A 24986-nucleotide genomic window follows, 5' to 3' on the forward strand; every position below is an offset into this window, starting at 1 on the left:
CCGTGGTTAGTGGGGGCCACCTGGACGATCAGGACCGTCCCCCCACCTCAAGGCCCCTGGCCGTCAGCCCATCTGTGAAGTAGGTTCCAGAGTCACAGGATCCGGGCTTAGGGTGTGGTCGTCTGCGGGGCCGTCTTCCTGCCTCTTTCCCATCCTGTCTCCCGGCTGAGGATGGTGCTTCCCGCACAGGATTTTAGCAGTTTCACCACCACCCCCGTGTCCCCCAGGCCAGCTCTGTCCCAGCCCTGCATCCCTGGGCAAGCTCTGTTTCACTCCATCTCACCCAGAACCTGGCACATGCAGACGCTTCATAGAAACCTGTTCCTTCATTCGTCTGAAAGGACTGATTACATGCTGCTCTCAGACAGGACGAAACGCTCTGCCCTCGGCGGCCAGGCCAGACAGCAGGCTCCCCCCACCCGCCCGGCATCTCCTCTGCCTTGCCCACTGCCCCCAGTGATGCCACGAACGTCCCGGACGAGGGGGCCCATGCTGAGCCCGAGCCTCGGCCACTTGCTCTGTTCCCTCTCCATGTCCAGATGTGTCCGTGACGTGAAAAGATGACGCCTCACCCCTGTCCCCAGCCATGCTCCAGGAAGCAGAGGCCCGCGCGTGGAGGGAGGACAAAGCCTTCGCTCGCGGCAGAGGGACTTGACCTTTGTCCTAAGCCCTCCACTTAATTCCTAAAACCACTCTAGGAAGGCAAGAGATGGGGATTCATTTTTTAAATCCATGTGCTTGCAACCTAGAAACAAGCAAAAGAAAAGCCAGACTGGAAATCATCGTGGGAGGGCAGGGAGAGTTTCGAGCCAGAGCAAAAGCCCTGACTTTATTTCTCTTCTTTGTGGAGAATCAATAACAGCCTCTGTGTGGATCGGACCCAGAAAGTGCCGTGTGCCGGCGGGTGGCTTACAGACAGACACCCGTGTGCCCACAGAGAATGCGGAGAAGGCGCTTGCATACGCTGGATCCAAATTAGGACTTATCAGCAAGTTCATTATCTAAAAATAAATCAGCTTTTCTTTGCTTCATCAAAAGATCAGATTATAGTGTACGCCGCCTTACTTTCAGAATAAAATGTTTTTATTCTTAGACAAGCGAGGACAATGAAAAGCATTACATAATCTGTCAGGCCAACTGTGAAAGGGAATCGTTTCCTTGCAGTGAGGGTTCTCTGGTTCCCCTGTTGCAGAGGGCAGCCGACTTCAGCGGTCGAGAGCAACACAGCTGCAAGATTCAGCATGCAGACAGAGAGCGTTCACTGCCCGGATTTCAGACGGGGTGCTCTCGGTGGGACGCAGTTTTCCTTCAGGCGCAGAATGTCCCTGGCACCCCAAGACCAGAGCTTCGGTCTCCCCACCTCTGCCCGACCCTGGCGAAGACGCCTCATCCTGTGCGTTTGCAAAGCAGGCCTGGCCCCTCACAGCAAGGCAAGGGTTCTCCTGTCCCCAGTGAGCAACAGAGCAGATCTTTACAGGAGCGTGAAAGTCTAGCTCCCACCCCGGCCAGCGGGGGGCCGGCAGGAAAAGCTCTGCAGTGAGGAAGGGGTACAAGCGCATGTACCACAGCAGCCTGAGGGACCAGCTCTCGCCCCCGATGCCAGCCCCGAGTCAGGGTCCCCAGACCACCCACACTTCAGGCCAGCTGGCTGCCAACGTGGGGTTCTTCGAGACCACCCTCATGTTCCGTAATTTGTGAGAACTCACAGAGCTCAGGGAAGGACTGTTCTTACGATTACACTTTCACGATCACAAAAGGATGCGAATCAGAACCAGCCAAAAGAAGAGCTACACAGGGCGAGGTGGGAGGGTCCTCGGGAAGCATCACCTCCCGCTACATCGATGTGGGTCACCCCGCAGGGCCGCTCGGCCCAGCCTCAATGTCCAGAGTGGTTTTGCAGCTTCATTTATACAGATACGATTGATCGTCGCCTGGATCTCCAGACCTCTTCCCTCCCAGAGGTCGGGCTGGCATCCCGGGGTCGGTCTTTCTGGTGCGGCCAGCTCCCACCCTAAGCCACTGTGTCAGCGTAAACCTGTGGGCTCCTCCACCCCGAGTCACACGGACACGCCTACCACTTGGGAAGCGCCGTGGGTTTCAAGGGTACCTCCCAGGCACCAGATTTCTCTTTAGGCTGAGGCTGACTTCTTTATTGCCCAGAGGTGCACTGGTCAGCATTCTCCAGAGAAACAGAATCAACAGGAGACTGACTGATTGATTCTAAGGACCTGGCTTGTGCAGTGATGGAGGCTGACAAGTCCTCCTATCGGGAACCTCTTCCCCACTGAGCTCGTTCTGACCGCCACACTGCTCTGCAGTAATTCTTTCCAGCTTGTGCTACTTGTGATGTTGCCGTGCGGTTCTGAGTTTTGTAAGCCCAGCAATGCAAGCCGGTCTTGACCCCTCCCAGCTTCCCGCGGTTCACGCTTGGAGAGCGTGTGAAGACCCCAGAGGCGCCTGTGAGAGCTCACTCCCGGCTCTAGAACCAAATCGACCTTGTTTCCGTTCCCCACATCAAAGAAAGACCAGAGGGCTAAGCTGTTGAGGGCTAAGCTGTCGAGGGCTAAGCTGTCGTTTCCCGAAGACTCAGCCTCCTCAACAGGACACTGCACTCTTGGTGGAGCTGATGCCTCTGTCGGCTTGGCATGCACTCCACGCAAAGCAATCTCGGAAATAAAACACCGCTTTGAGAGGAATCGCTGTGGCTCCTAATTGTAGAGGAGACCCGAGGTAACCAGCGGGGCTGATGCCAACGTGAGCGCCCCAGAACCCCGTGTGAGCCTGGGGACCCACGAGGTTGGCGTCACAGCGACATCAATGTCAGTGAAACATCCAGCCAGCTTCCCTCTTCCATTCTAAAGATTTGCAAAACTCTGCAGAGTCTTACTCCCCAAACAACCAGAAACTCTGCCACGCATGGAATTTCTTCCTGGTACCCTCCTCCAGCCAGCAGATGCCTCCTAAGCCTGATCAAGTTCCAACTATTGGTAACTCGGGGGAAGTACCTCCACTCTCCCAGATTTTCTTGGACGGTAAGTCTCTACCCCTCTGCTTCTCCAGTCACCCACCAGGAAGGTTGCATGTTTCCTTGTGAATTATTCCTTTATTATTATACTGCATACTTTTCCATGCTGCAAGTTTCTATACCAAAGTGTGTCCACCCTCATCAAATGTCATTGCAAAGTCTCTTGCCTCCATATTTTCTTCCTATACAAAGCATTTTACAGACTACTTTTTTGCAAAAGCAAATGTTTTGGACATCTCCTTGCAGATCTTAGTTTGCAAAGTTGATGCTTTATTAGTAAAATATCTAAAGCAATTTCTTCACAAAGGATTTACCACAAAAGTCGATTTATTCTGAATTATTTGGGAATAATTTTGGAAATTGGGAAATATAGACCATCTGAGTTGAGGTTAGTGTAAACATAACCCTAGATGCATTGAAGAAGGCAGGTCAAGTCCATAGATTAACTTCACTGCTATCAACTCACAGCTCACAGCCCAAGAAAGAATAAAGACATAGCGACATTCAAGGTACCAGGCTGAGTTTGATATTTTATTCGGAAATCGAGTAAAAGCAGAATTAAGGTAAGGACACAGATATACATTGTTACAGAAGTGATAATAGAAGGAAATAAAGACAATTTGGGGGAAAATGATTTGCAAGATTTTTCTCTCCTCGAGAGCAAATATAAAGTCTGGGTTAATGAGCTTGTGGAAGAGAAAGGGCCACAGGACATAAGAATTTCTACACAGGAGGTCTCCTGTCTCTGATAGAAGAGTCCTTTAAAATTTTATCTTTTTATCAGCCTCATCAGTATGAAAAGATAGCTCAAATATAATGGGTGCAATAGTCACAAATGTGGAAAGCCTTTTTTTCCTTTTTTGTAAAATTGGATCATACTGAAAAGAAAAGATGCAGGATAATTAAGGAAATGAACTACTGAAGGGAGCTTGGTGTTTGTTAAAGATTTAATTGTTGATTAAGAAACATAAAGAATCGTGTGGGTAGGGGGAAAATCAGAACTCGGCTCCAGGGAACACCAAAGCTGGGATGCCGTCACGTGTCTGTGACAGGGTGGAATTACCGCGCGGGCTGTACTTTATCACAGTGTTCAAATGCTCCTCTGACCCGAGTCTCTGATGGCACAGGAATTAGAACTTCCCTGTTGCTCTGAACCGAACGCCATGCCCGTGTCTGCAATCTCTGCAGGCTGAGCTTGGGCTGCTTGACTTTTTAGAGGCTGGTGGCCATTTCATCGGCCTTTATTTTCTTAATGTCAGAAAGACTTCATTTTACATTTTTTAGCTTTTTAGTTTGAAATCACCATAGTTCACAGGAAGTTTCAAAAGCATCCCAGAGAGGTTCTGTGTACCCTTCAGTCAGAATTTCCCCATGGTTCCATCAGCACAGAACCAAAACCAGGAACATTGCACTGCAACAGTGTGTGTGTGTTTGTGTGTGTTTAAGCCATGTTGACAGGTGTACACTCATGTGACCACCACTGAAACCAAGATGCAGACCACAGGGCACCACAAAGACCCCTTCATGCTGCCCTTTACGGGTACACCCCCCCTTCACCACCACCAAGAACCTTCCTCACCATGGCGACCACTAGCTGCTCCCCATCGTACAAGGCTGGCATTTCTAGAATGTCGTCATCTGAATGGAATCACACAGTATGTGACCCTTTTAGATAGGTTTCTTACTCAACATAGTGCCTTTGAGATCCGTCCAAATTACTGCTAGTTATCATTAGTTTTTCCTTTTATTCCCTGGTATGAATATACCACAGTTTAACCGTTCACTTGTAGGACTGTTTCTAATTTGGGGCTATTACACATAAAGTCTCCATGAACATCATTACAGGTTTTTGTATAAATGTTTTCATTTCTCTGCCATAAATGCCCAGGAGCACATTGGCTAGTTGCACGGTAAATATATGTTTAAATTTTTAAGAAACTGGCAAACTATTTTGCACCAGTTTGAGTGAAGGGTGGAAACCTTCCTTCCCCTTCTGTCACTTTAGCCGCATCCATTTGTAATATAGCAGTCTTAGATATTTCCTCCACATCCATTGAAAACCACATTACAAGAGTGTTACAGTTTTTACTTCAACCATCAAACATAATTTAGAAAACTCGAGGAGAAGGAAAAGCTAACAAATTCTTAAAATAATTATTCTTTTTTTAAAAAATTTTTATTGGGGTATAGTTGATTTACGATGCTGTGTTAGTTTCTGCTGTACAGCAAAGTGAATCACTTATACATATGTCCACTCTTTTTTAGATTCTTTTCCCATATAGGCCATTACAGAGTCTGGAGTAGAGTTCCCTGTGCTCTACAGTAGGTCCTTCTTAGCTATCTATTTTCTATATGGTAGTATGTATATGTCAGTCCCAATCTCCCAATTTATCCTTCCCCACTCCTTACCTCCTGGTACCAATAAGATTGTTTTCTACATTTTGCAAATAGGCTCTAACAGTATACAAATAGGATAATACGTTATGACCGAATGGGATTCACCCCAGGAACAAAAGTTTGGGTTAACATTTGAAAATCAGTGTAATTCACCCTATTAGCAAACTAAAAAAGAAAAACCATATAGTGATCTCAGTTGACCCTTAGACATCAGTTTAAGTCATTCCTGGTTTTCTGGACTATTTTCTAACTTCTCTGAATCTCAAAATTCCTAGGATAGTGTACACCAACAAAGCAGGCAATGGTTTATAAATGAGTCACACCATCCATCACAAAGGAAGGCAGATTCAGCTCGTTTTATTACCATCAATTTTATTATAATCAGTCATGTGATGGTTGATTCAGTTTAAATACAGTCAAACAACCTAGAAGTGCCCCAGTTTTGGATCCCCCTTCTGCATGGGCCGGGGGCTTGGATTCGTCCCTCCGTCACCACAGGGATCCCCAAACCTTCCCCGGCACCAGAATCATCTCAGGGAGATGCCTGGAAAGAGATTTCCAGGCTCCACCCCAGACCTGCTGCATGGAGAATCTCTTATTTTTTTAACTCCGAAGTGATTTTAGCACAGAGCTTTGGCTCCACAGAGCCTACCTGAACGCTGCTGTTTCAAAGATGGCACCGCCCCCAACCGTCCCTGAGAAGGAAGAAGCTTTCTGGCCCACCATCCACCAGGTTCTCCAGGACAGGTAGAATCTGAGTGGCTCCCGATGCCCGAGCCAGGCCATCTGGGGACCCGCGTGTGCAGCCAGGAGCAGCAGAGCAGCCAAAGGCGACGTGGGTCTCCCTTCCAGAAGGCATGTGCTCAGCATTGGTAGGGGGGTCCCGAGAACCTCCCAAGGTCAGTGGCCCAGGATGCAGCCCAGCCTTTCGGCCGAGGTTGTGCTCGCCCCATGAGGACGCTCGGCCAGCGCCCTGCGCTTGGGGCCCCGCCGGCTTACCCAGCTGCCTCCTCCCTCAGGCCACAGTCCAAAGGCTCCCGCTCCGCCCTGCATCCTTCTCCTGTCCCAGGACGACGCCCAAGAGCCCGCATGCCCCCCATCCCAGTGTCCCCTGCCCAGGCAGCAGGTGACACGCAGGTTGTCACTCACTCTTCTGCTTCCGTCACAAGGTGAGAGGCACTCAGATCTCCGCCAGCTCCCACCTCTGCTCCGAGCCCAGAGCGGTTGCCGGGGGAGGGGTCAGTGTCCCCCGCAGCCCCACGGACCTCCCCACGGACCCCCAGGCCCAAGACCGGCAGCAGCAGGACCAGCAGGGCTGAAGCTCCGAATTTCCCAGGAGGAGCCGTCGCCCCGTCCTCCTGACACTCCCCTACCCAGCAATCCCTCCGTAATCTGGAAAATAAGGGGATGACGGGGCCCGGGATCTTGTCTGAGGCCACGTCACATGCCACCCAGGTGGTTAAATGTTGTCGATGTCACCTGGCCCCAAGGGGGTCACCGTGTTGCGGCTGCTGCTCAGGAGCCCATGGGAGCTGCCAGGGGAGGTCAGCCCGCACGTCCTGCCGTGGCCGGGCTCACCTGAGGGCCGCGCATGGACCACCTCGCTAGCCCTGGGAGCTCAGGACCATCCCACTGGGCCCACCCTCTTCCTGGCTCCACACCAGGGCACCGCCCTGCCTTCAGACCCCATCCCACCACCCTCAGCAGACCCTGCACCCAAACCCTTGAGGGTTGCTCAGTGAGCTCGGAAAATGGGGAAGCCCTTCCCTACACCCAGACCCACCAGGTCAGAGGGGCTTCAGCAGCCAGGTGGTCAGGGACCCGGCCCCTCCTCCCGCACATCGCTGAGCTGGGGCAGCTTTAGGGAGGGGCAGTACCACCTGGAGCTTGGTGCCGAGAGGCCGCGGAGTCGCCTAAGGGGCCTGGGGCCTGGGGAGCACAGGCCCAACCTACCCTGGAGGGAGAGATGCCTAGAGGCCATTTCTACGTCCCTTGGAAACACACACTCCATTTCCCATTAAAGGCAGAAGCTCTGCAGTAGGCGTGCCCTGCACCGAAACTCGGGGCTTAAGTGCTGCTTCTGGGGCATCTAATCCCCCTCATCTCTGCAAGCGGCGGTCCAGCCCAGGCCAGGTAGGGACCAGACTCCCTCTGGACAGCACGAACCTATAGACAGAGCTTGCCCCCATTCACTGGCCACGGCCTTGGGAATCTTCCCCTTTATTCGGAGATAGTCCAAGGGGTTCACAGGTACCCAGGTCACACAAACACACCTCTAGTATCTCAGGACTCGGGCATGACAAACCACGGCCGGCGGGGACGCCCACCTGCTACCTGCTCTCATAGAACAGATTTTATTGGAACCTGCCACATCCACCCAGGCGTTTCCATCACCTGGGGCCGCCTGGACGCCGCACCAGCAGAGTTGAAGAGGTGGCGGGATGCAGGGCCCGCAGAGCCTAAAATAGTTGCTATCTGGTCCTTTATGACCGGGGTGCTGACTCCTGACCCAGACCAACCCGAGGGTGACAACCAAGGTCAGCAGGACGCTTGTGAGGCGGAAGGGGCAGTAAGACCCTGACCCACCACCCTTCACGTCCACGTGAGCTAGAATTTACCAGCTAGAAAATAAACGAGGGCTTCTAGGGGCTTTTCTGTGCTGATTTCTTATCCAGATAATCCCTTTGTGCAGCTCTGGAGAATGCAAGTTTCCAACAGAAAAGCAGGGATTCTCCAAGACCACGGGGTCTCCCTGGGCTGGCACCACCCACACTTAGCATGTGTCAGTCACGCTGAACCCATGTGCGTCCTGTCACGGGAGGGGACCCTGGGCGGTGTCACGCTGCTCCTGCTGGGCCAGGCCTGCCCTCCCTGTGGGTCTGAGTGGCAACCCGCCCGGTGAAGCTGTAGCCTGTGCCCTGCAAAGGGGGGCCTCGGTGCTGAGTCAGCACTGCGAGCTGCCGGTCCCGGGGTCAGTGCCAAGCCGAGCGTCAGAAATGAAAGCTCCTGGTGCATGGCCTCAGCTCCGACAGCTTCCTGCTTCTGAAGGTAAAACTCTGGCCCTGGGTACACAACACGGAACACGAACCTTTCAAGATATTTTTATTTTTTCTCATCGGGTGGCCATTGCATAACATATTTCAACAGCCGTTCCCCTGCTGCCCCATTTCTTTCAGAGATTCCCTCCCATCTTCACTTGGTCCCCAGCACACACCTCAGTCCTCAGTTTCTTCGTCTTCTGGTATGGCCAGTGCTGCGGGATGAAGAACAAAATAAAAAGAAGTGGCTTTTGAATGGAACGCTCGGCCACCCCAGGGGAATTGCTTCAAGGCCTGTGAACACAGCTACATGGCACACACTTGGCCATGATTCACTCCAAAGCAAGTCTGGTGGCGGGGTGTCTCTGCTGTCCTGAGTCTCTCCACTCATTCCCGGGGGAGGAGCATCTGCACCTCTCCCTGCAGGGGGCACCCCGAGAAGGGGCGCGTCGGGCCCGCACATCCGCCGGGGCCTCGTCCAGGTCCCTGAAGACGTCGGGGCAGGCGGTTCACTGCTCCAGGAAAGCCACGCCTTGTGACCCGTGATACCAAGAGCCCTAGACGGAGTTCCCGCACGACCATGGCCCAGGGCAGAGCCGATCACTGAGGACACTCTTCTCTAACCTGCCAGGGGGGCTCCGGCCAAAGGCCGCCTAAGAGGGTGAGTGACCAGACAAGCAACTGGGCTTCCTGGAAACCAGAGCGGCGGGGAGACACTTCACAGCTGCAGGCGCTGCAGAAGGAGACGCTCTCACGCCGCCAGCCAGCGCCTGGGCTGCGGCTCAGCCGGCACTCCCGCTGCCCACGCCCCGGCAGGATGTGTCTGCGGGGACACGGAGGGCAGGAGAGGGAAGGCGATGTTTCCAGGAGGGAATGGCCTTGTGGACGGGAAGCCCGTGCTGAAGGCAGAATCCACCTTGCAAACCCGCCCCTCCCAGCTGGAGAAGATAGACTTTTGTCCAAACTAAAAAACAAGTATAACTTGCAGAAGGGCTGACATGGCTGCCGAGTGTCTTTACCAGAGGAGACCGCAGAGGAAGTAAAGCTGGCCATTCCCGCCGCCTTACCCTCCTCCCTACCGCTCTCCAGGCTCTTGTGCGACGGCTCTGTGCTCGGGGCCTTCGACCCCGCCGGCCGCTCGCCCGAGGGCACCATTTCCACTTTAGCGCTGGACTTGGAGGACAAAGGTACCTCTGTAGGGACTTCCTTTTCTCGCCTACTCTCTTGGACAACTCTGATGGAAAGAGAGTTTTTATCACAATCAGAGAAATTAAGGGTGGAAAACTCTATGGGCCGCCCAGCCCTCCGCCAGGACGTGCCCCTAAAAACACAGGCTCCATGATCATGAACGTGTATTTGCCAAGATAAATGCCTTGTCTTAATAGTCTTCATATTTGTTTCTTATACGTGCTCTAAACAGACCCGGCACGTGGCACCCCGGCTTCCCAGGACAGAACAGGGAGCGTCACGTGCAGGTCACAGCCAGGCCCGTCCATCTAGACGCCACCCGGCCCCACTCGGAGGAGGACAGTGGTTTTCCTCCTTGTTGGACACGGTGGCTCAGCTAATCTCAGTGGCTTTTGTTCCTGTCACCGGTGCCAGGGCCCCTCGTGACGGCTGGACTCCAGTCCCGCCCGTGGACCACAGGTGACTGCCAGGGCCTGGTGAGGCCTCACCACTGCCACCGCCCGGGGACTCGGCTCTGAGCACACAGCTGCATCACGACCATCACAGGCTGAAGGACAGGGCAGCCTGGGTGTGGACCAGCGGCCGGGGCTCTGCAGACCCAGCGCTCGCCGGCCGTGAGGCTGAGGCGGGACGAGCCAACCTGGAGATGTCAGGTGTCCTTCGATGCCACTGGCATTGCTATCAAGAGCGCCGGGGACATAGGCTGGTCCCCCCAGCGGGCTCGCGTCCACAGAGGGCCCTCCTCGTCCCCCATGGCAAGGCTGGGGAGCCGCCCGCCTGCACCATCGAGTTCCTCTCCCTCTCGGGTCTGCAGGTGAGGCTCAGAGAACGAAAGCACTGACCTGTAAATAATGGTGATGATAAAGGCCCCGGCGATGATCACGATCAAGACGGAAAACACTTGCACATAAGCTGGAAAGCAATTTCAGTTCATCATTTGGACCCAGGTCCAACCCCAAAGGGATGCTTCCCGGAGTCAGCCACGCCCTCCACCTGCCCCTGAGGCCCAGCTCCGCCCTGAGCACCTGCCTCTCCACCTTCTCCCCCCGGAAACACGTCCAGGATCCAAGCCACTCGCAGAGGGAAGAAGGCTCCACCTGCAGGCCCTCAGGGTGGCCCGTGGCTCCCAGAGGACCCCTGGGGACAGCTGTGGGGAGAGGCTCCCTGGTCTGTCTGTCCTCCAGGAAGAGCAGCACGCGGCCTCCTTGCCTCCTGTGCCTGGGCCCGCGCCCTGCCCCCGGCTCCCTGGAAATGGCCCCTCAATACTCAGGTCAATTGTCCCAAAACATTAGGAGATGATTTTGGGTGACCAATCCCGCAGGTCTGATGTCAAATTTCATGGACTGAGCCCTCCTTTATTAGCAAGGGGTGCGCACTGCCCCAAGTTGCTCACATCTTTTCAAAACCCACCCCCGACAGAAGAACCTGAGCCTTTCAAGGTGCCCCAGGGGCAACCGCTACCCTGGCGCTTCCCTGTGCGGGAGCATGCGTTGGGGTCAAGGAGGAGCTGGGCGAGCCCCCCGAGCCTTCCCCAGGGCTTCCCCACCGCAGGGGCCTCGCGGCGCCCAGGCTCACAGGCGGGCCTGGGGACCAGCCTCCCACGAGGACTGACGGTGGGCCTCCACCCGCCGGCCGGCTCGGCACTCGGGCGACCGAAGGGCGGCACCCACGGCTCCTGAGGCCCTGCAGTTCTGCGTGAGCGCTGCTGCACTCGGTAATCAGACAGTCTTCCGCCCCGGTCCCACCCTCCACGTTCCCTTCATCAGGCTCACGCCAGGACTTGAAAGGAGCGAATGCGAGCACGCCTGCCAGCACGGCGCCAGGAGGAGCTCGTGCACGGTGACACTTGCTGGGCCACCGGCATTGCTGGCCTCTCTCCGACTGCCCTTCCGCCCTTTCAAAGGAAGGCAACCGGCGGGCTTGCAAACGCCGACCTCGAGTGACGTGATTTGCTTCAATTCCCTTACTTCTTCCTCCCTCTGAACCATTTCACCTTAACCAGTAATAACATCATCAGACAGAGTGTCCCCGCTTGGGCAGTGCTTTTCTGGGGCTGTGATGATGGAGGGGCGCCACCACTGGGCAGCTCGAAACCACAGAGGCGTATCGGCTCACAGCCTGGAGGCCAGAAGCCCAAGGCCAAGGCGACGGCAGGGCATTGCTCTCTCTGAAGGTTCTGGGGGGTGGAGGTGGGGATCCTTCCTGCTTCTTCCAGCTCCTGTGCCTCCCGGCAACCCCAGGCACGTGGGCGCATCACCCCACCTGTGGCTCCGTCATCACACGGCCTCCGTCCCTGTGTGTCTGCCTTCACAGAGCATTCTCCCCGAGTCTGTGTCTCCCGAGTCTGTGTCTCTGCGTCTCCTCTTATAAGACACCAGTCATGTTGGAACAAGGGCCCACCTCCTCCAGGATGACCCCATCTTAACATCACATCCAAACAAGGTCACACAACAGGCACTGGAGGCTAGGGCTTTAGCATCTCTCCTCGGGAGACACAGTCCAACCCAGAACAGAAGGTAAGCGATGGTTGCAGAGAAAGCTGCCTCCCAGGACGCGAAGATGACTCCAGTGGGACCTGCACTGGCTAATCTGCAGGGGCTCTGGCAGTCGTGGGGGGCACGGGGGTCCTCGATGTGGGGCTGAAGTCAGAAAACTGAAAGGGGTTGAAGCCAAATAGCTCAGAGATGGAAACGCAGATGCTCAGTTTCCTGGAACTGCTGGTGCTCAGCGAGCAGAGGCTGGGTATACAGCAGGCGCTCACGCTCGGGAGTTCACAGGGAGAGGGCGGGGTTCGGGGGAGACCTGGGGCTGGATACAGTCTGCCTCCCCGCAATGGTGACCGAATTAGGAAACTTCCTGTTGGAGGCTCTTTCCGATCCGTTGGCTTCTTTCTTTCCATGAGGCCTTTCCCGTGGAAATGCGTGCACCTGGGTTCACCTCCGAATCTCCAGGGCCTCCGAGATGCCTCCAGTGATTCTCGCCTCCTGGAATTTACACCGTGGTGTAGACGCTTCTACGGTGTATGGGGCTGACCTCTGAACCCCCAAGGCGAGGTCCGAGTCACCGTGGCTCCTACTCTGCTCTTTCGCCGCTCGCTGGCTGTGGGGAAGACTGTCTCATGTAGAAGGACGTGCAGGCAGACTTGTGACAAGGTGAGACCCACGGGGCAGATGGTGCAGCCCCAGGCCGGCCTCGGACGACTGGCGTAGCCTCCTGAAATCTTGACTACAATTCCCATGAGTCACCTGAGCCCAAACCACCCAGCTAAGCCCCTCAGTTGTTGCCTGAGGCCACTGAGTTTGGGGTCATCTGTCACACGGCGATAGATAACTAATACAGGGGGTCCTAGGCCTTGACACAAAGTACGCTTTAAACGATGTCGAATGAATGGAATTGAAACAAACAAAGTGCGAATTAGGAGCTTTTAAGGGACAAGAAGGCAACCCACGAATTCTTGAATTCCAAGGAGTGTATATTCCTTAGTGTGGTTTTGTGTCCTGGTTCGTGAAAGAAATTCAGAATCTGTATGTAAGTGAATCCCTGTTAGTGAGACACACATATTTAGTCAATGATTTAGTTTTCTACTGTCAGCATGTCTTCTACATCTTTACATGTGCGAGTACTTTTTGTTCTTGAGGTCAAGCTCCTGAAGGCAGAGATTGAATCTCAATGATTCTCTCTGCACAGTCTCTGGCCAGCACGCTATTTGTTACAAGCAATATGTGTGATTTATCATAAAACACGTACTATGACTGATCACTCAGAAACAACAGCAACTGAAGGAATATCTTGGCAAGTCCTCCCCCAAATACAGTTAAACAAAAGTTTTGAAATCATCTCAGCAAGTCCCATGAAGAAACTGAAGTCAAACACTTAGAAGAAATGACAGGTTAAATACTGTACCCTACAATCAAGACTGAGGAATGAAAGCAAGTCATCCTCTTTGAATTCCCAATTCTTTCTCAAAGATCTAATGCTAATTCCCCAAGTTCATGTTCCTAATAATACAGATTATGCCACAACACAATGTGCACTTCAAACCAGCCAATTTAAGAAGTTGGTGAAAGGTTTTCATAACATGGAATTACGTGCACAAAGAACTCATAATACCCTGTCACCGAATACCACAACTTACACAGTACAAAGGTTCGCTCGCCGTCTTGAATGAGAAGGATGTCAAAGAAATGAAAAATAATTTGAGGGCACAGTGAGAACCGAAATGCAGGGCTCACTGCCCAGACTCTTCCCACAGATGGCCCAACCTCTTGAGCTCGAAAGAAGTCTGAAGAAAAAGCCTAGCTCACACAACTCATTTATTATAATTGAAAGAGTGGAAAAAGGATTAATACTCGCCTCCATGCAAAAATGACATACCCACTTACAGAACAATGAGCCCTCTGCAAGGACAAAAATTCGTCAGTTTGTGTTCTTTTCTGGGTTCCTTAAGGACACTAATAATTAAGGTGCTATAAAGAATAAGGTTCATTTTTCAAATAAGTGACAGGCATCAGGTGATTTTTCTAATTTAAATGATGTCTGAAATACTAACATTTACAAAATGGCCAACTCCCACAATAAAACTCTGATGAGAAGATGATCAGGGGATGGAACAGATGAAAAATAAAGAAAAAGCAGCAGCAGCAGCTTGGATTTCTGTTCCTTTGCTGGCTGCATTCTTCCTTGAATGATCCATTTCACTGCTTTATGCTGTTAGGGCTCCATTTCATTAGGATGTGAGTAAATTGGGATAATTAATGGCCAAAGACTATGCTCTGGCCTGTAACTTGACCTGGGAATTGAATGTCTTTTGCCTCTTTATATGTAGACGATTGAAGGAACAAACTCACATACCCTTTGGATGTTAAAGTTTCCTGATTTGAGGAGCCCCATGCGGTAAACGTCTCAGAAAAATTAAGTTGCATATGTGCCTAGGACACCAGAGTCCTCTAAGAAGCAAAACTCCGTGATGGAAATGAAGTGAGCCAGATTAATCATCGGCTGCTCTCCAAATAGTGATATGTGTGTGCGTCCAACCACTAAAACCACAAAGCAACAAAAGGATGACAAGTGCAAAAAGCAGCAAATTATGGCCAAACCACCACTCAGTGCCATGAAATCAGCTTCAGGAGTACCTGTCACATCCCCCAGTGAACGAGCGGCTGGGATGCAGCAATGTGGTGGGTCATTCAACAGTGGAAGACCTGAGACTCATCCAGCTCTCTCAAGTAAGATGCCATGGGTTTTACAATGAGATAGATGGAGGAGAATGAACTCCTTTAAAAAAAAAAAAAAAAGCACTATGTCTTGTGGTACCTCTCTCACTACCCCATTGTGTACAACTGGACTAGAGGTCCATTAAAGCCCAAAATTAACTTTCAGGGTGACATCAGAAAAAATGGCAGAGCAGAAGCCCCTGCCCCAAAATACCCTCCTTCAGAAAAGCAATGAGAACAAGGGCCAAAATTAAGGTAATAAACTTTTTCAAAACTTTGGAAATTAACCAAAATCTTGCAGCAGTCTCTTTATTCAAGATGAACAGATGAATCTCAGTAACAACAGTGATATTTGGACATTTTAACATGCCTGTTCCCACCTCTCCTGCCCTCTCTCCAGTTCCATGACAGTCATGAAAACCTACAGCCCACAGTCCTGGTGACAACCAGCAGCTTGGTACCACTGGAGGGTAAGGAACAGGACTGAAGCTCCTTCAAAGTCCCATTCCCAGAAAATGGTCACCCTTTGTTCCATCTGGTGTTTCACTGGAAGATCCCACTCACAAGGTTGTCTTTATGTGACTTGACTTGGAGCTCATGTAGTGTGAACAGCCTTTCCCTCAGCCATTTGCTGGAATAATCAGAGGCAATTGTTGAGAATCACGATGGCTGAGGTGGTTGATAGCAGTTGGGGGCAAACAACAGGCTGACCAAAAAGCTTAGAGGGAAAACCTGGGGGATGATCTGTCTACAGGGAGGTTTGGAAAGCTGCAACATAGTCCTTGGAACCTAGAAGGCAGTGGGCATGTCCAGGGCTGTGCACATACCTAGGAAAGACCTGAGAAGGCTCCAAGCTTGCACTGCTGGCTGACCTTGAGGTTCTGTGCAAGCAGGAAGTGAAGGTTAAGGTAGAGTTGGGAACTATCTGGCTGAGTGTAGAAGGTGGGTCCCAACACACACACAGGGCCCTCAGCAGAGACTGAGAGATAATTGTTTCCAGGTGTCTACAGAGATTTCTGTCCAGCCATTAGTCTGACCACTAGGCTGACCAAGCAGAGTCTTCAATGAGTACACACCACAAAGAATACAGACGTTACAGAATTCATCCAGAAAAGTCATGAAACAATGACAATAGCAACAGCAAGAGATCTGGGGAGGCAGGAGAACCTGATTTTCAGAGTTGCCACATTATATTATTTAAAATGTCTACTGTCAACAAAAAATACGAGACATGCAAAATAAGAAAATATGGCCATGTCCATGAAAAAAGGCCATCCACAGAAATGGTCCCCCAGGAAGCCCAGATGTTAGACTTACTAGGCAAAGACTTTATTTTAAATATGTTCAAAGAACTAAAGGAAGCTATATCTAAAGAGCTGGAGTATGAGAATGATATCTCACCAAATGGAGAATATCAACAAAAAGATAGAAATTATTTAATTTTAAAAAAAGAACCAAATAGAAATTCTGAAGTTGAAAGTATAATAATGGAAATGAAAATCTCACCAGAGGACCTCAATGGTAGATTTGAGCAGGCAAAAGAGTCAGCAAACCTGAAGATAAGTCCATTGAGAGTAACCAGTCTGAGTAACAGAAAGAAAATCAAATTAAGAAAACTTAATAGAACCTCAGAGATCTGTGGGACACCATGGAGTGTACCAAATATGTAGGATGAGAGTCCCAGAGGGAGAGGAGAGGGCAGAAAGAATATTTGAAGAAATGGCAAAAACTTCCTAAATTTGATAAACATTCATCTACATTGCCAAGAAGCTCATGAACTCTGAGTAGGATAAAATCAAAGAGATCCACGTCTAGACACATGATAAACTGTCAAAATAGAACCTTGAAAGCAGCATAAGAGAAGCGACATGCTGTGTATAAAGAAGCCTTAAGATAATCAGCAGATTTCTCACCAGAAACCATAGAGGGCAGAGGCAATGGGATGAAATATTCAAAGTGCTGACAGACTGTCAACTCAGAATTTTATAAACTTATCCTTCAAAAATGAAGGAGAAATTAAGATATTCCCAGATAAACAAAAACTGAGAGAATTCAGCACTAGCAGACCTGCCTTACAAGAAATACTAAAGGGAGTCCTCCAGGATGAAAGAAAAGGACACTAGATAGTAACTCAAATCTACATAAGTAATAAAGACCACCCCTGAGGGGGGGTGGTGGTGGTGGGATGGATTGGGAGATTGGGATTGACATATATACACTAATATGTATAAAATAGATAACTAATAAGAACCTGCTGTATAAAAAATAAAATAAAATAAAATTCAAAAAAAATACCTCTTTTGCATCTCCCCACCCCTACTTTATATTGATGTCACAAATTACATCTTTATATAAATTGTATCCATTAACATAGTTTTATAGTTAGTTATTTTTATGCTTTTGTCTTTTAAATCCTATACAGAATTAAAAGTGCTTTTCATAACACACACACACAAAAAGACCACACCTGAGGTGCTCATAGATGCAAAGAATTTGATAAAATCCAACATCTTTTTATGATAAAAATACTCAAAAAACTAGGAAGACAAGGGAACTTCCTTGACCTGATAAATGATATATAATAAAACCCAAGCTACCATGGTACTTAATGGTGAAACACTGAAAGCTTCCCCCAAATATCAGAATCAAGACAAGGATGTCCAGTTTCACTGCCTCTATTCACCACTCTACTGAAGTTCTAGCAGGAAAATGAAATAAAACCATCTAGATTGGAAAGGAAGAAGTAGAACTATCTCTATGTGCAGATTATATGATCTTATATGTAGAAAATTCTAAGAAATAAACTAAAAAATGACAAGAATTAATAAACAAGTTCAAGAAGGTTGCAGGATACAAGATCAACATAAAAATTTTATGTTATTTCTATACACTAGCAACCTTTCAATTCTACTGCATATATACCTAGGATTCTATATACAATCTGAAAATAAAATTGAAAAGACAATTCAATTTACAATAACATTAGAATAAAATAAGTAGGAATAACTTTAATAAAAGAAAAACAGATTAGCATACTGAAAACTACAATATATTATTGAAAGAAATTTAAAACAATATAAAGTGGAAAACATCCACTATTCAGAAGACGAGAAAACTTAATATTACTAAAATAGCAATACCCCTTTACACCTTCCCCCAAATTATCTACAGATTGAACACAATCCCTATCAAAATGCCAGATGGCTTTTTGCAGAAATTGACAAGGGATCCTAGAATTCATATGGAAATTCAAAGGACCCATAATAACTTAAACAATCTTGAAAATGAACAACAAAATTGGAGGACTCACATTTCAGTACTTATTACAAGGCTACAGTGATCAAAGCCTGGCGGTGCTGATTAAAGATAGACACATAGATCAATGGGATGGAATTGAGAGTCTAGAAATAAACCCTCACACTTAGGAGCAATTGATTTCAACAAGGCTGTGGAGACAATTCAGTGGAGAACAGTCTTATCAACAAATGGTTCTGGGAAAACTGGACATCTGTAGAAGAATGAAGTTGTACCCCTGCCTCACACCACGTACAAAAATGAACACAAAGTGGATCAAAGACGGAAATGTATGAGATAAAACTACACAACCCTTAGAAGATATCCTAAATGTAAATCTTTGTGACCTTGAATTAGACAATGGTTTCTTAGATAAAAACCCCCAAAGCACAAGCAACCAAAGAACAAATAGATAAACTGGACATCATCAAAACTGAAAGTTTTTGTGCTTCAAAGGATGCTATCAAGAAAGTGAAAGGACAGTCAACAGATTTGGGAGAATGTATTTGAAATCATATATCTGAAAAGGGTCTACGAGAATATATGAATAGCCCTTACAACTCCACGATAAAAAGATAATTAACCCAGTTCAAAACTGAGCAAAGGATTTTAATAGACTTTTCACCAGAGAAGATACACAAACAGTCAATAAGCGCATGAAAATAAGCTCGTCATTACTCATTAGGGAAATACAAATCAAAATGACAATGAAATATAACTTCACACCCATTACAATGCGTATAATCAAAAAGACGGATGAAAAGTGTTGGTGAGAAGATGGAGAAACTGGAACCCTCATATGCTGCTGCTTTAGACTGTAAAATGGTGCAGCCACTTGGAAACTAGTTTGACATTTCCTCAAAATTTTAAAATAGAGTTAATATATGGTCCAGAATTGAGAACATGTTCATGTAAAATCTGTGTGCATTTGTTCATAGTAGCTTCATTCATAATAGCTAAAAAGTGGAAACAACCCAAATGCCCATCAACAGACAAATGATAAACAAAATGTGGTCCATCCAGGCAATGGAATATTATTCAGCCATAAAAAGGAATGAAGTACTGACACATGGTACATCATAGATGAACCTTGAAAACATTATGTAAGTGAAAGAAGCCAGACACAAAAGGCCACCCCATATGGTATGATTCCATGTGTATGAAATGTTCAGAACAGGTAGATCCATAGACACAGATTGGTGGTTACAAGGGACTGGAGGGGGAGGGGAATAGGGTGATGGTTCAATGGGTGCAGGTTTCTTTTGGGGATAATGAAAATGTTCTGGAATTTATAGTGTATAACTTTGTGAATATACTAAAAGTCACTGAATTATACACTTTAAAAGGGTGAATTTTACGGCATGAGAATTCTATCTCAGTAAAAATAACAACCAAAGGAGGTAACTTCCAATTGCTTCTATCTTCAGGTACAGGGGAAGGGGTGTGGGATCCTAGGGGTGCTGGGGTCCCTGAAGGTGGCAGGTGGGATGAGTAAGGAGATCTGGTCCCAAGACTTCTAACTCAAGATCTGAAGGAGAAATTGTCACCAGAAAATCCTCCCAGCTATGAGGAGTGTTCGTTGTGGCCTCTTCTCTGCCTCTTTTTGAGCTAAACTGACTCCGCTTTGGCCCTACACACCAAATCTCCACCATAAAGGAAGACACTGCGCTCCCTTTGGCTGAACCCGGATCTTGCCGATGCTTTAGCTTCTTGTTTTGCTCAGAATATCACTTCTTGAAGGAGCTGGCGGAAGGTTTTGAGTCTGTGGGATGGGGCTGCCCCGAGGGTAATGTTTCTGACTTCCCGTGTCTAGGAACGAGAAGGCAGGCCTTGCGGGTGGGCGGCTGAGCCCAGCTGGGACCGCAGAGGAGAAACAAGGGAAGAAGAAATCCCGGAAAGTCACAGGACACAGCTGCGCCCTTGACCCCCGAGGGGTGAGGGCGGAGGAGGGTACAGGACACATTTCTCAGAGCATTGGAGCTGAGGGTCCATGGCCAGCTTTCTGTATCTGGGGACACATTCCTCCTCCCCGGTGAGGTCTCCTGCAGGCTGCCCTGTTCCAGGGATGTGTTTATCCCTTCCCCAAAGTCCTAGAGCCCTCACCCCCGTTTCTAAAAGGGATGCACACGGGGCAAGGAAAAGCATCAACCGTCAAGTAGAATTTGAGTGTCTGGAAATACTAATTTAGACAATTCCAGAGGCAGAAGTGTGGGGAAGTATCCAGAAAGCGTCGTTAGGGCATCGCTTCTGGGCCAGGAGACCCAGCTCACCTCCTCCTCCCCCCTCGCCCCTCCTGCTGCCCTCTGAGTCCTGGGTGCCTCCCTTGCTGTCTGACTGGGAGGGCCCGGCCTCCCCCCCAGCTCGGGCCCCCTCCCGATCCCAGGCCCCCCTACTAGTTCCACCTCCCCAGGCGCATCCTGGGCTTCAGGGACCGGCAGCCAAGCTCAGTGTCAGGTCTATGTTTCATCCTGACCTCAGTTGGGGGTCTGTCCTGGGTCCTCAGGGCTCCAGCTCCCGCCTGGGTCAGGCCTCCCCTCGCGCACAGCCGCAGGAGCCCCACCCCGAGCCAGCTGCTTTTGCAGAACCGTCTCCTCCAACCCAGGCTTCTACACCCTCTCGCCCCCCCAGGATGGAGGGATCTCAAATAAGCCTCTTCAACAGCACGTCTGGCCCACCCGGGAGTGGACTTTTTCCGGTGGCTGAAGTCCCAGGCCCAGGCCCTCAGAGCCGTCCCTCCTGCAGCTGCACCGAGCAGGACGATGTGACCACGGAACAAAGAAAGAGGCCCGAACAGCAACGGAGACCCGGGAGAGGAAAGCAGGCCGTTCTTGGCCCGCGTGGCTTTGTCCGCCAGGGCGGGCCTGGCTGGATACTTACTGGGAATGGCCTTCTCATAGCAGATGCCTTTATAAAAGCAGCACCCGAGTTCCTGGCACCGATCTCTGGTGACGTTGTAGTCACATATGTCGTACAGAGGGATGTCGCACACTGCAAAGCAGACACACACGGACGTTACCCCGATGCACAGCCCCCTCTGACTCGAAGGAACGCGGGGCAGGGAGGGGGAGCTCGCGGGTTTGCGTGGTGGGTTTTGTTACAGTTTTCATTATGCATCATACACGTCTCACTTTGAAACTCAGATCTGGAATGAATTAGATTTCTGACCACGACAATGTCAAGTTGATGACACACACAGAATAATGCGCGGTCCCCCAGTGATTAAGGAGATAACGCATCCCGGCGGAGAGCTCGCCGGGCTCAGCGCTCCACAAAGCAATTGGGAAACAAAGACCTAATACAATGGGTGTTTGGGAGTTCAGGCAGTAACATGTTCTTAATCCACATTTAAGCGCAGACTGAGTTAAAATGACCAACATGAGGATTATTTCAGAATTTAAAAGTCGAATCGAAAGGACAGAAAGTATAGTGCCAGGAAGGCACGTGCCTTGCAGCGGAGGGCGAAGGACCGCAGGGTCTCAGCTCTGAGCAGGTGTCCATCAGCAGTAAACACGGTCTCCCCGGGCGGGCACGGAGCAGGGCCCACCCTTTCCTGAGTCTCCAGGGAACGCCGTCTTCCTCAGGTCGGTGGGGGGAGTTTGTTCTCTCAGACTGTGGGATTCCAGGGAAACCCGCTGCCCTCCCATGCCCTTTCCTCCATGTCCCAGGACACCCCTACTCCAGGTGCGCCCCATCCCGTCTCCTCGGCCTCCCCGTCATGGGTCCTGTGCTGCAGAGGCCACCGCTGCAGACGGAAGGCTGGACAGAGTTGGGGATGCCCTGCAGCCGGAGCCTGGGAGCCAGAGCCGGCCCGCTGGCCCGGGGCGGGCAGGGCTGTGCTGGCTCCCGGGCTGTGGTCGCCGTGGTCGCCGAGGTCTCGGGCGAGGGCTCGGTCCCTGCAGACTGTGAGGGGACGTGAGCTGTGCTGGGTTTTGCTTCAAGTGTGTCAGGGCTGCAAGGAGCCCCCTCGGGGATTTCTCCAAGTTCTATCTCCTTCGATCATTCCAGCAGCCCCTCTGCAGAGACCCTCCTCACGCCCGCCAGTGTTAGAGGTGAGGGAGTGAAGGTCAAGCCAGCGTGGGGAGGAAGGGCTTGACCCGGGGACCTGGCCGTGCGGCCTGTGCTCTCCGCTGTTGACCTACTGTGCACCTCTGTCCACTCTGCCTGTCGGTCTAAAGCCAACGTTGATGCCCTCACAGAGGGGCCGTGAAAATTGCAATCGTTTCTGCGAAAGCGCCCTACAAACTGTAAAGCGCCGCACAGACCATTTGGGTTATTTCTGCAGAGTGGCTCATAAGGAAAAGGGGGGCTCGAGAAGCAGCACGGCAGCTGGTCCTGTGCCCCTGGACCGCGGGGCATCCCACACCCATTATACCCTCGTCGGGGTCCTCTTGGGTTCCAGAATCCACGGCGCTTCCCAGACCCGAGCTTCCAGGTGGAAGGGACCCCTGGCGCCCGGACGGCCCCTCAGAGCCCCTGCATGGCCTGGCCCGGCTGCGACGGCCCCGTGGGTCCCCTCCCCACCTCCTTCCCCTGGTTTGGCTTCTGCAGTTCAGGAGGCCTGGACCCTTGTGCCCAGACAAGTGACACGTGGGTTTGGACCTGAGCCCAGCACGTGACGCGGGTCTCAGATGTGAGAGGGACACGTGTCCCGCGTGGCTGCATCAGGGCTTCCCAGACAGACCAGGGCGCAGGGTCAGGGCACCGGAGGGTGTCAGGGTGCCCGGGTCCCCGGGAGAGAGCCTCCCACTGGGGGAAATTCCCTCGGTACATCGCTGGGAAACCACGTGTGCTTTTAGGCATTTTTCTTCACGTCAGGTTTCCGCGGAGCGTTTCTTCCGGGAAGCGAGCACCTGGGGAGGCTCCCTGGGCCCCGTCTGCGCGGTGGCGCCCACCCCCAGCTGGGCCCTCCTTCCTGGGAACCTCTGTGTGACCCCATCTCGGCCCCATGACCACGCTGCCCTCTCCAGGGAGCGGCTCCACCCTGCTGCCCTCCGCCTGGCCCGGTGTCCGAGGCCCCGGATCCCTGGGTCACTCGGGGGCGCGTCCCTCCGAGGGGTCCCTGGACGGGTGACTTGACGGAGAGAGGGCAGTGGTGGGGCAGTGTGGGTGCGAAGCTGCGGGACTGCCAGGCAGAACTGGACCCGCAGACGACCCCTCAAGGGCTGCATGTCCCCGGCCCCCGAGGCCCGGCCCCGTCCCCTCCGCACAGGACGTGTTCCCACGGGACGCACATGGCCCTCCCCCGCTCCGGGCTGGCCCTCCCCGCTTCCCGCTCGGCCCCCGCGCACCCTCCCGCCGCCCCCGCGCCGGGCCTCGTGGCTCGGAAAGCACAGCCTCCCCGGAGCCCCGCGCGGCCCGGCCTGTTACCGGCAAATGTCTTCAGGAGGTGCGAGGGGGACTTCTTGAATTCTGGAGCGTATCTCATCGCAGCAGCTGAAGGACAGCCAGGGGGTCAAGGGAACCTGGGGGAGACAGCAGTCAGCACAGGGGACCCGGAGGCCGGGCCGCAGCGCAGTGTGCGCCAGGGAGGGAGGAGGCCGGGCTGGCCCGTCCCCGGCTGAGCTCCAGTCACACAGCTCACGGTCACGCTCACGCGGACGGCAGCTCTCGGATCAAACAAGAGACCGGCCGCCGCCTCCCCCCCACCTGCTCCTGGCCAGTGGAAGGCCCGCCCCACGGCTGTGATGTCACACAGGCCCCGCGGCATCACACAGAGGGCCCGGCCAGGGGTGGAGGCCGGCAGCCTCCAGAGCCCGCACCCCAGCCCCTTTCCCTAGCGCCGCCCACCCCATCGGCCGGCCAGGCTCATCCTCAGAACCGGGCCCAGCGAGGCTGAGGCAGCAGTAAGTGCCCAGGCCCCGGGGTGAGGCAGGCCTGCCTGGTGAATCTGAGAACCGGGAGGACCCGGTGCAGCTCGAGGGAAGGCAGGCAGAGGAGAGGCGACGGAGGCCAAAGCACGAGCACGCGTGTGGGTGGCGTGGGGGGCTTTGGCCTTCACGCCGAGGGAAGTCGGGCGTCAGGACAGACTTCTGTGCAGAGGGAAGGTGAATCACGTCTTAACAGCATCACCCTGGCTGCGCTGAAACAGACTCTAAGCAGGCGTGAGTGAGCTTGGGGATAACGCGATGAGGTAGGAGAAAATCAGAGGGGGGACTGGGGTCGGGGCCAGTCGAGTGCTTTCCGTGTGTCCTTTTAATTAGAGTCAGCGACTGGTAGCCCGATGGACGCGGTGAGAGGGGAGGCCAGGCTGGACAGGTGGACACTGGGCCCCAGGGGTGGGGTGGGGGGGATGGGGGCAGAGAGGGGAGGGGAGGAGACAGGACTGCTCAGGCCCAGCGGGTGATGGTGACGAGAGGAGAGGGCAAGGGGGTAAGCCGAGGGCGGACCGGAGGCTCACGGTGGGAGCCAGAGCCCAGGTGTGCCTGACCCGGGGAGCAGGTGGCCGAGGCCTAGAGGGTCAAGGTCACTCGAGGTCATGGATGGATGGGACGAGGAGCAGGGAGAACCAGGGAGGGGAGGGCAAGCCACGTGGGAGGGGGACGGGTCAGAGCCTGCGGGGTGGAGCCGCGGGAGTGACCCGGCCCTGGTGGATGGCGCAGAGCACGCTGGTGCCAGATGAAGCGGCTTTGGCTCCTCCTCGTGACCACGCGACCAAGCCTCCCAGGGCCTCGGTTTCCTCTTCTGAAACCAAGGTGATGACACACACGCACAGGCACGTGACTGTCGCGTGGCTGATGCCCAGTAAACAGCGCCCACGTCCGGAGACTTGGAAGGTCAGGGTGGGCGTCCGGCAGCTCCCGAGGCTGCACTGCCGCCCGCTGCGCACAACTC

General features: G+C 52.2%; 1 protein-coding gene and 1 long non-coding RNA gene across 2 annotated transcripts in view; one reads left to right on the forward strand and one right to left on the reverse strand.

The window, feature by feature from the left end:
- Positions 1–24986, forward strand: part of LOC309647523 — a 269604-nt gene that overhangs the window by 129013 nt on the left and 115605 nt on the right. The window lies entirely within an intron of this gene.
- Positions 8512–24345, reverse strand: TEX29 (testis expressed 29). The gene is made up of 5 exons (XM_082435006.1): positions 23523–24345; positions 21033–21143; positions 10491–10560; positions 9528–9694; positions 8512–8675 (listed from the first exon to the last, which is right to left on the reverse strand). Exons 1-5 carry the CDS (start codon positions 23578–23580, stop codon positions 8638–8640), a joined length of 444 nt encoding a protein of 147 aa, XP_082291132.1. The 5' UTR covers positions 23581–24345; the 3' UTR covers positions 8512–8637.

This window comes from Balaenoptera physalus (assembly GCF_965194825.1).
Source record: "Balaenoptera physalus genome assembly, chromosome: 18".
NCBI classification, from domain to species: Eukaryota; Metazoa; Chordata; class Mammalia; order Artiodactyla; family Balaenopteridae; genus Balaenoptera; species Balaenoptera physalus.

Coding starts and splice junctions, on each gene's coding strand:
- TEX29 (XM_082435006.1), bottom strand. CDS start 23,580: ATGAGATACGCTCCAGAATTCAAGAAGTCCCCCTCGCACCTCCTGAAG. Junction 21,144..23,522: donor CCTCCTGAAGACATTTGCCG/GTAACAGGCCGG, acceptor TCTGCTTTGCAG/TGTGCGACATCCCTCTGTAC. Junction 10,561..21,032: donor CTATGAGAAGGCCATTCCCA/GTAAGTATCCAG, acceptor ATTGCTTTCCAG/CTTATGTGCAAGTGTTTTCC.